Raw genomic sequence first — 10,429 nt, 5'->3', positions numbered from 1 at the left:
TTCAGGTACCTGTGCACACGTGTCCCCAAACTCCTGCTAATGAAAGCCCGACTGTCTCTTTAAGAAGGTAAAACTTCACAACGCTCCTCCGGCGTAGGAAAAGACGTTGATCCCATGTGACCTCTGCTTTTCTTAAGCGTCTCTCGATTCACGTTTTCCAGAGAGCAGCAGTGACCACCTCACTGAACGCTGAGCGTAAACACACACATCTCATGTTCAGCCCGCCAGAGACACGGCGAGACGGGCGGGAGGGTGTGTGTGTGTGTGTGTGTGTGTGTGTGAAAGACGATGTGAGGAAAACGAAACAGGAAGTGGAGACTGTGACTTTAAATCTCTCTCTCTCTCTCTCTCTCTGTACTTTTACACTCAACTTACTTTATTTAAATCTAAGAGAACTTTGATCCAGAAGTTAAATAAACACACCAATAGAAGATTAACTTTATAATCTACCAAAAGTTAAATACTGCTTCTAAATTAAAAGGAACTCGTATGATAAAAAAAATTAAACATTTATATCCCAGTTGTTTAAAACTCTCATTTTGCTCAAATAAAAAAACTGCAAATATTCAAATTTGTCCTATGGTGTGTCTGCAAAAGTTAGAAAAAAACTAACAAATCTCTCTTATGCTATTCTACATGATAAATATTAATAATTTAAAACAGTGTAATATTAACAGTTTTTTTTCTAAATTTTGCTTTTTCACACTATAGGACACATGTACGATTTACAAGTATTTATTTCTTGTTTACCTTTTTTCATTGTCTTACCCTCATCTCAGATCTTCAATCTTAAAAACAGAAATGCTGTATGAAAATATGAAATATGACTTGAACGTTTTGCTAACATTCCCTATTCGTTTTAAACTTCCGCACACAATGTTAGAAAGTGACATCACGTTAAACTGCTTTTTTAATGGCACTGCAAAAACCTTTTAGATAAATTCAAGAGAACTTTAAGAGAAAGTCAGCTGAGGTTCTGAGAACATGCCCTGTTAGCTGAGAAGCTTTCTGACCGGGACATAAAGGTCAAGTTCACAAATACAAAAGTGGGAGCAAGTTAAACATTTTTATAAAAAAATAACGTGTCTTTGTGCTTAAATGTGTAAATTACATCCTCAAAATTTCAAACCCAAGAGAAACTTCAGGAAGGCAAAAGCCTCAATCCATCACCACAAGAGAAAGAAAGAGAGAGAGTGTTAATGACAGCACAAACAATCCTCGTGTGTGGTTTCTGACACATGCAGCGCTGGACCCAAGCATTCGTCTTCCTATTGGCTGACCTGCAGGTATCCAGTTGACCTCTGACCCCAGCCACACCCTCACAGACCCAGCTACACATCACGTGTGTGAACATGCATGTCACACGAAAGATCCGGAGCACCGGATAAAACACATCGTTGCCTTTGTGTGTCTCCAAACAATCCCACAGAAGCGACAGCACAGATCTGAGTGCGTGAAACACGTCTGTCTGTCTGTCTGTCTCATACAGACGCACATTCGCTGCCTTTTAAGGGCAATGGCATTCTGCAATAAACCAAAACACCTCTCTTTTCTCTCGTTCTCGTCTGGTCACATGATCTCACTCTCTTCTGTCTGTTTCTCCACACATGAATGCAGTCAGTGGTTTTGAGAACATTAGTCACACTTACGTTCGCATTTATTTTCACTGTTGATGTAATGTGAAGGCCCAGCATACAAACGTATTTCAATACACACTATTTATAAATCTTATCTACCTTTCAGGACATCCAAAAAGCGAGATTTTATCAGATTTGTCCACACAGGAATGTCGAGTCTAACAAAAGAAAAGGTTTTGTCTGGTCCGACTAACATTCAACCCTATAGAAAACAAAGCAAACTACATTCAAAAGATGTGATGCATAGACACACCACACACACACACACGCACGCGCGCACACACATGCACACACACGCACACACACACACGCATGCGCACACACACACACGCACGCACACACACGCACGCACACACACGCACACACCCACACCCACACACACACGCACACGCACACACACACACACACGCACACACACGCACGCACTCACACGCACGCACACACACGCACGCACACACACACACACACACACACACACACACTGTCTGGTTTATTGTCTCCGTGTAATGATTTTTATACTGTACAAACTGTATATTTTATCCCCTACCCCTAAACCTTAAGATCATAGAAAACTTTTTGCATTTTTAGAGTTAAAAAAATATTGTTCTGTACGATTTATACGTTTATTTGACCACAATTGTGGTGCCCGCGATGACATGAGTCCCCATGTGCATTCAGGTTTAGGTCCCCACCGGGATATAAAAACAAGGCCACACACACACAGTGAGCCAAGTTACTTGTTTTGTTATCTAACTGTTGCAATCACACAAACCAACTGGATTCATGTATGTGTCATCATCAGGAAACAGATTAAATAATGAAAATCCCTCTGATGTTATCAAAGAGATGTCTGCTCGGTGTGTTTGACTGATAAAAACTCAACTACACTGAAAAATAAATGCTGAAATCCTGATAAATGACAGATGTCAGCTGTGACACAAAACTAAAACTGTATTACTGGCGTTTGATAAGGCAAATCATCATGTTTAAGTCATCCCGCATGTTAAAACACTGATCTATATAAATGACTAGATTGCTCATGACGTCATTACACTGAAGCTACCGCGCCGCCATGTTGGTATGCCCTAACGTTCTATTCAATTAAGGGAGTTATCGCATATTAATGATAAAACAGTAACTTACCAGTCCCTGTTTTTATATCTAAAGTCTCACAGTACATTCTTACAACGCAAATGTCTTAAGCATGTAAATGGTTAATGATTTAAAGTCGGGAATTTTCCCGTCTTATTAGATATAGAGTGAATTACGGTCATTTTCATTACAGTAGCGTACATATCAGATCAGCAGACTAACGAGACACCTTAACATATGATAAATGTGCTTTTTCTGAAATCTAAATACAGATAAATACAGGCTGTATATGAAGAGTTTGGTTCCAAAATGAGATCTCCGTTTTTAAAATTTGTCTTTTTTATTTTTTATATGCATTAAAATTAATATCAATCAAACTGCAATTGGTTTGTTTTGATTTAAGCCATAATAACAAAAAATACAGCTAACTAACACAATAAAACACAATAAAAACATGATAACATAATACAACTTTTTTTTTAAATCGGAGTTATCTCATTTTGAAACCAAACTCTTCATTTGTTCTTTAAAGCCACAATATGGAAGAATTTTGTTATGAAATATCCAAAAATCACAGTGTGATATATTTCATGCAGTTGTGTACTTACATTATCCCAATTGTTCCCAAGAATGTGCAAATCCAGAGAAATTCCTATTTAAAATAATGGCCCGTCCCTTGTCTCCCTTGTATTTGTCGCATATCAGTGACTTAATATCCGGCGCTCCGCACTACCCTCAGTTTCCGCTTGTAGAAACTACGGCAACAAGCACATGTGGAAGTGGTTAAACAGCATCTGGGACGCAGCATCTGTTGTTCTGTTATTATGGAACACGATTACTCTTTGGTGAGTAAAGGAAACCCAAAAAAGTGTAAACGTAGACCAAACGAGACAAGCAGGCTTATGGACAAGCGAAGAAATAAAACAAGGATTAATATCGGCGTGGCGTTTTCTAAATGGAGAGAGCTTCGCGACCAACTTGGACTGGACAGAGACTCCGCTCTCGCATGTGTTTTAATAGACAGGTAAGCACATTTGTTTTATTGTACATGAAATACTCATGCACAGATTATTTCAATAGTTATGAATGCAGTTACCCTATGAAATACAGTATATGTCGCACAAAAATATGTAGCCAGTAACGTTACTTGTAAATGCTGTGGGTTCGTTTCAATTTACTTTTTAAACGACGACTGTGTGACTGTTTGAAACAGGTAAAACTGTGTAGCATTATGCTACCAAATCAATGGACAAAGTCCAATATCAGACGCGGGCTAACGTAGCATTACATTCCACGTTTCTTGCGAGCTAATTCATTACGATGACATGAAATAAATTCAATTCATTACCTCGTCCGTGAACATGATGGCCGATCTCCATACGCCTCTGGATGGTGAAAACGACATGTCCCATAATTCCACTCTCCTACATAACGTCATTTAGCTTCGCCTTTTGTTGTTGTTTCGAAAGTGTGCCATCTGGCGGTCCAAATATTCCATATTGTGGCTTTAAGTAATGAAGCTTTATTTCTAAACATTTACACATGTGCCATTACAACAGTGTGTAATACACACTCACCTAGATACATTGATTTCTATAGGTAGCTATTCTGCCTAAAAATAAACATAAACATTGAAAAATACATCAGAAGTAACAATTAATTTAAACACACATGTGAAGTAAAAATGAATCGCGAGCCTAATAAGCTAAAAACGTGTTATTTTGGATGGTGATTTTGAATGTAAGTCATTGGCGCTCTCTGTCAGTTTGGCATACCAAGATGGCGGCACGATCGCTTCCAGTGGCTTCACCTCCTGCCGTTGGTTTAGCGTTCTGGGCGCAATCCAGTCATTTAAATAGATCAGTGGAATAAAAGCACAAACCATGTGTCCTGTCGCACAGAGGTGTGTTTTATTCTTCTAAACAATCAACCTCGATTTACGACCTTTTAAAATCCCACAGACCAACACTACAGAATGAATCTGAGTGCTTTTCACCTGAGACTTATGAAGCAACTGCATAGAAACACACCAAAACCACACCAGAACGCTTTAGCAACCACATAGTAACACCCCAACAACCACCTCTATTTTCGTGTTCAGATTAGTCAAAATATTTAATAAACAGTTTGTGAAAATCTGCAGGTACAGATGGGAATGCGTTAATGACAACTAATAAAAACACACACTACAGATATGAACTGTGACTCGTTTCGGTGTAGTTTTTCTCAACGAGAACCTCAACAAACTTCAAAGGTTGACTCAAGATGACTTAAAATGACTGTAAATAAGACTAAACAAGCATAAAAAAAAAAAAATTCAAGATATTTCTTTGCAAATAGCTTTTGCATCTTTCTAGTTATGCCAAGCTAGAGAATATTTCATCGGTTACAAAATATAAATGGGGGCCTTAAAATATTGTGGACAATTAAAACAAACATTAAGTTTACAGTAAGTCATTACTGCCCTCTATTGGTCAGAAACAGCTTTGTGACTCTTTGTGCATAAAAGTTCTTTACATTCATGATGTAAAATTGTATTAACATATTCCAGCACTCGACAATTAATCGTTGCATTGAAAAAGTAATTAAATGAATTTCTGAGAATTGTATCAGACGGCACTCAGACATTGCAGTGCTCATAAAGACATACGGTATAAAGCGAACTCACCACAGGTGTGGATCACACTGAGGTATTTGCGGGTGCCACGGTAACAGGGGTCTCCAAACTCTTGCGTAGAGGCGTGGACCACACATGTGCGTTTCCCCTGGCAACGTGATGTCATCACCTGCAGAGCAATGTCTGAAGAGCAGTCTGAAATGAGATGAGAAAGATCAGTCTGGAAGAAGACCAGGCGAGAGATTAGTCTAACGTATAAATGAGTGAAAAACACACACGTAGACTTACAATACAGAACAGCTATTTGTGACTGTATTTATGACTGTATATACAGTAGATTATGACTTATTTCAAATGTCATTGTATGCAGTAAAACGTGGCTATGTCAGGTTTAGTACACTTTACGACACAATTCTGTCCCAAACTTTACTTCCCTACGTATGCAAAATGTAGTAACTAGTACAACATCACTGAAACTGAGAAACACCTTCAAAGTTGCAAAAATAAAAATGACAAAAAAAAGGATAACACATTGATGAACATCAAACAGGTGTGTGTGCGCGAGTGTGTTTGCGTGTGAGAGAGATTGCTTCTTCATTCATCTGTCAGCTGCACACCCTCAGAAACAAACTACTGCCTTCATCTGCTACAATCAATGCACATCTACACTCTTGACTCTATTACATTCTCATGTTTCTGCCTGAAATCTACTTGAGATATTGAGATTTCATTTGTTTACTTACATATACTCTATTTTACTTACATATACTCTAAAATTCTAAATTCATTCTCAGCACCTTAGTTTAATTTTAATCTCATGTTTGTACTTAATGTATGTCTTTTGTTATATGTTCAATGCTTTGGCAATATTGTAAGAACACGCAATCATGCCAATAAAGTACCAGAGAGAGAGAGAGACTGAGAGGGGGAGGGGGAGAGAGGGAGAGAGAGAGAGAGAGAGAGAGACAGACAGACAGACAGACAGACAGACAGACAGACAGACAGACAGACAGACAGACAGACAGAAGCACAGACAGACAGACAGACAGAGAGAGAGAGAGAGATGAGAGAGAGAGAGAGAGAGAGAGAGAGAGAAGAGAGAGAGAGAGAGAGAGAGAGGAGAGATGAGAAGAGAGAGATGAGAGAGAGAGAGAGCAGAGAGAGAACGAGAAGAGAAGAGAGCAGGAGAGAGAGAGGAGAGGAGAGAGAGAAGAGAGAGAGAGAGAGAGAGACAGACGAGAGAGAGAGAGAGAGAGAGAGAGAGACAGAGAGAGAGAGAGAGACAGAGAGAGAGAGAGAGAGAGACCCCTCATGTCTGGGCCTGTCGTCTGCGTGTCATTATGTCTTTAACACTCGATTTCATGGATACTGTGGGGGCGGAAGAAACTGTAGTCACATGCCAAAACAGGACATGACAAAATATTCACATTACAGTCAATCTTATACACACACAAACACACAATGACGCCTCAAATCACGTGACACTGTTACTTTGCAAGCCATAGGAACTATAACACCATATGGCAACAAAGTACCAAACTTATGAAAAAAGAAAAACACCCCCACAGTCTAAATGTGTGTGTGATGGTCCATTTACCAATCCTTTAACACAAGCCAAAGACCTGACACACTATCACTCATTCATGAGAGAAACAGAGAAGAGGAGGGGTGAGATCTGACGACCGGAGACGTGTCCCTTTACCTCAGGACTGATGGCTTTAACAAATGCCAGAGGTCAAAAGTCACAGGGCCGTGTTGGTAAACAAAGATATTCTCGCTGATACAGATCTGATTCACGAAGAGCTTTAAAGAGCCCTAACAACCAGTTCTGTCAAAGTTAAAGATGAGGAAACTATTGACAGGTCTCCTGGGACACATCACCTGTTACACACTGATCATAACACATCTGCATCTCTGAGAATCTAACGGTTCCGCTGCCTGCTGCACAACCAGAAACTGGATCCACGTGAGAGAGGCGGTGACCTTCAGACCTTCCAAAAGAGATGCTCTAAACTGGGTTCACAGCTCTAAAAGGGCTAAAAGGGGGTAAATGCACGGTGTGGGAATTCTGCAGACGTCTACAGAGACCATGCATTTTTGTTTTAATTTTTTTTTCTCGAGATTACAAATCATTTTTGTAATATTGAAATAACAGAAGTGAAAACTGTAATAGGATCAAAATTGCTTCACTATTCACATTTTAGGAAGATATCAGATATAATTCTGCTTTAACCTTACCTAAGACCACACATTAAAAATAATCAAAATAAAACAATATGACTTTCACATTACAAAAGACAGACATATAGAAAGACAGACAGGCAGACATAGACATATAAATAAACAGAATAGACAGACGGACAGATAAATATAGACAGACAGAGAGACAGAAAGGCAGACAGATATATAAACAGACAGACAGACAGATAGACAGAGAGATAGACAGAAAGGCAGACAGATAAGACAGATAAATAGACAGATATATAAACAGACAAATATAGACAGACAGGCAGACAGAGAGATAGATAGACATATAGACAGAGAGACAGACAGAGACAAAGACAGACAGACAGACACACAGACAGAGACAGACGGACAGACAGAGACAGACAGACAGAGACAGAGAGAGAGACAGGCAGGCAGACAGACAGACAGACAGACATAGAGACAGAGACAGAGACAGAGAGAGAGAGAGAGAGAGACAGAGACAGAGACAGAGACAGAGACAGAGACAGAGAGAGAGAGAGAGAGAGAGAGAGAGAGAGAGAGACAGACAGACATATAGACAGAGAGACCGACAGACATATAGACAGAGAGACCGACAGACAGAGAGAGAGAAAGAGACAGACAGACAGAGAGAGAGAGACAGACAGACAGAGAGAGAGAGAGAGAACAGACAGAGAGAGAGAGAGAGACAGAAGAAGAGAGACAGAGAAGAGAAGAGACAGACATAGAACAGACAGACAGACAGTAGACAGAGAGATAGACAGAACAGACAGAAAGACAGACAAAGACAGAAACAGACAATAAGACAGACATGCAACAGAGAGAAGACAAACAGAGGACAGACAGACAAGACAGACAGAGACAAAGACAGAGAGAGGAGAAGAGACAGACAGACAGAACAGAGAGAGAGCAGGAGCAGACAGACAGACAGAAGACGAGCAGAGCAGAGAGCAGAGAGAGAGAAGACAGAGAGACAGAACAGAGACAGAGACAGAGACAGAGAACAGACGAGAAGAAGAAGAGAGAACGACATACGAGAGACGAGACAGAGAGACAAACAGACATAGCAGAGAGACGACAGACATATGACAGAGAGACCGACAGACAGAGAGAGACGGACAAGGACAGACAGACAGAGAGAGACGACGACAGACAGACAGACAGAGAGAGAAGAGAGACGACAGACAGACAGAGAGAGAGAAGAGAGACGGACAGAGACAGAGAGAAGACGAGACAGAGAGACAGAAGACAGAGAACAGAGAGACACACGAAGACAACAGACAGACAAGAGAACACAGAGACACAAAGAGACAGCAGAAGACGACATCAGACGACATACTGATGACAGACAGACAGATACAGACAGAGACGAGACAGAAACGAGAGACAGACACGACTGACAGACGACAGATACAGACAGACAAGGAGACACGAGACAGGCAGAGAAGAGGCACCAGAACAGACAGACGGACGGACGACGGACGGAGGAGGACGACAGACAGACAGACAGAAGACAGACAGACGAAGACACACGAAACAGACAGACAAAGACGACAGACAGACGGAGACGAACGACAGAGACAGATAGACAGACAGACAGACAGACGAGTCAGCAGCAGTGCAGACAGACAGACAGACGACGAAGAAGACAGTCAGTCAGCAGACAGAGACAGACAGACAGACAGACAGACAGACAGAGAGAGAAGAAGACAGGCAGACAGACAGACAGCAGCAGAAGACGAAAAGTAGAAGACAGACAGACAGACAGTCAGAGAAGACAACAGACAGGTCAAGGACAGACAGACAGACGACAGTCAGAGCACAGACAGAACAGGAACAGAGAGAGACAGACAGGTCAGGGCAGACAGACAGACGGACAGCAGACAGAGACGACCGAAGACACAGACAGAACGGACGAAGACGAGATGAAGACAGACAGAGCAGACACAGACAGACAGACACGAGACGAGAGAAGAGAAGAAGACGACAAGACAGAGACAGACACGACAGCGAACGCGACGACAAGAGCAAAGCACCAGACAACAACAACAACAAAAGACGAGCAGAAAACACACATACATAGAGACAGACAAGACAGAAGAGACGGACAGACAGACAGAACAACACGAAGACAGAACAGACAGACAAGAACAGAGAGACAGACAGAAGAGACAGACAGACAGACAGAGACAGACAGACAGAGACAGACAGACACAGAGAGAGAAGACAGACAGAGAAGACAGACGAGACAGACAGAGACAGAGAAGACGAGACAGAGAGAGACAGAGACGAGACAGAGAGAGAACGAGACAGACGAGAGACAGAACAGACAGACAGAGAGAGACGAGAGACAGAAAGACAGACGAGACGAGACAGACAGACGAGAAGACAGACACAGGGACAGACAGACAAACAGAGACAGACAGACACAGACAGAGAGGACAGACAACAGAGAACAGACAGACAGACAGAGACAGACAGACAGAGAGACAGACAGACACAGACAGAGACGACGACAGAGACAGACAGAAGACAGGACAGAGACAGACAGAGAAGACGAGAGACGAGACAGAAGACAGAGACAGACAGACGACAGACAGACACAGACAGACACGACAGACAGACGAGACGACGACGACAGACAGAGAGAGAGAGAGAAGACAGAGAGAGAGAGAGAGAGCAGACGAGAGAGAGAGAGAGAGAGAGAGAGAGAAGAGGGAGACGACGAGAGAGAGAGAGAGAGAGAGAGAGAGAGAGAGAGAGAGACAGAGAGAGAGAGAGACGACGAGAGAGAGAGAGACGAAGAGAGAGAGAAGACGAGAGACGAAGACGAGAGAGAGAGAGAGAGAGAGAGAGA

At 41.7% G+C, this 10,429-nt stretch overlaps 1 protein-coding gene across 1 annotated transcript in view; it reads right to left on the bottom strand.

Annotated features, from left to right (window-relative positions):
- Positions 1-10,429, bottom strand: part of LOC130565670 (protein eva-1 homolog C) — an 83,008-nt gene that overhangs the window by 46,422 nt on the left and 26,157 nt on the right. Inside the window, exon 5 of the mRNA XM_057352633.1 lies at positions 5,398-5,541. Coding sequence (XP_057208616.1) covers positions 5,398-5,541 — 144 coding nt within the window. The remainder of the gene's footprint in view (positions 1-5,397; positions 5,542-10,429) is intronic.

This window comes from Triplophysa rosa, linkage group LG15 (genome assembly GCF_024868665.1).
Source record: "Triplophysa rosa linkage group LG15, Trosa_1v2, whole genome shotgun sequence".
NCBI classification, from domain to species: domain Eukaryota; kingdom Metazoa; phylum Chordata; class Actinopteri; order Cypriniformes; family Nemacheilidae; genus Triplophysa; species Triplophysa rosa.
The sequence above is the reverse complement of the archived record's forward strand: the minus strand, read 5'-3'. Positions and strand labels throughout refer to the sequence as shown.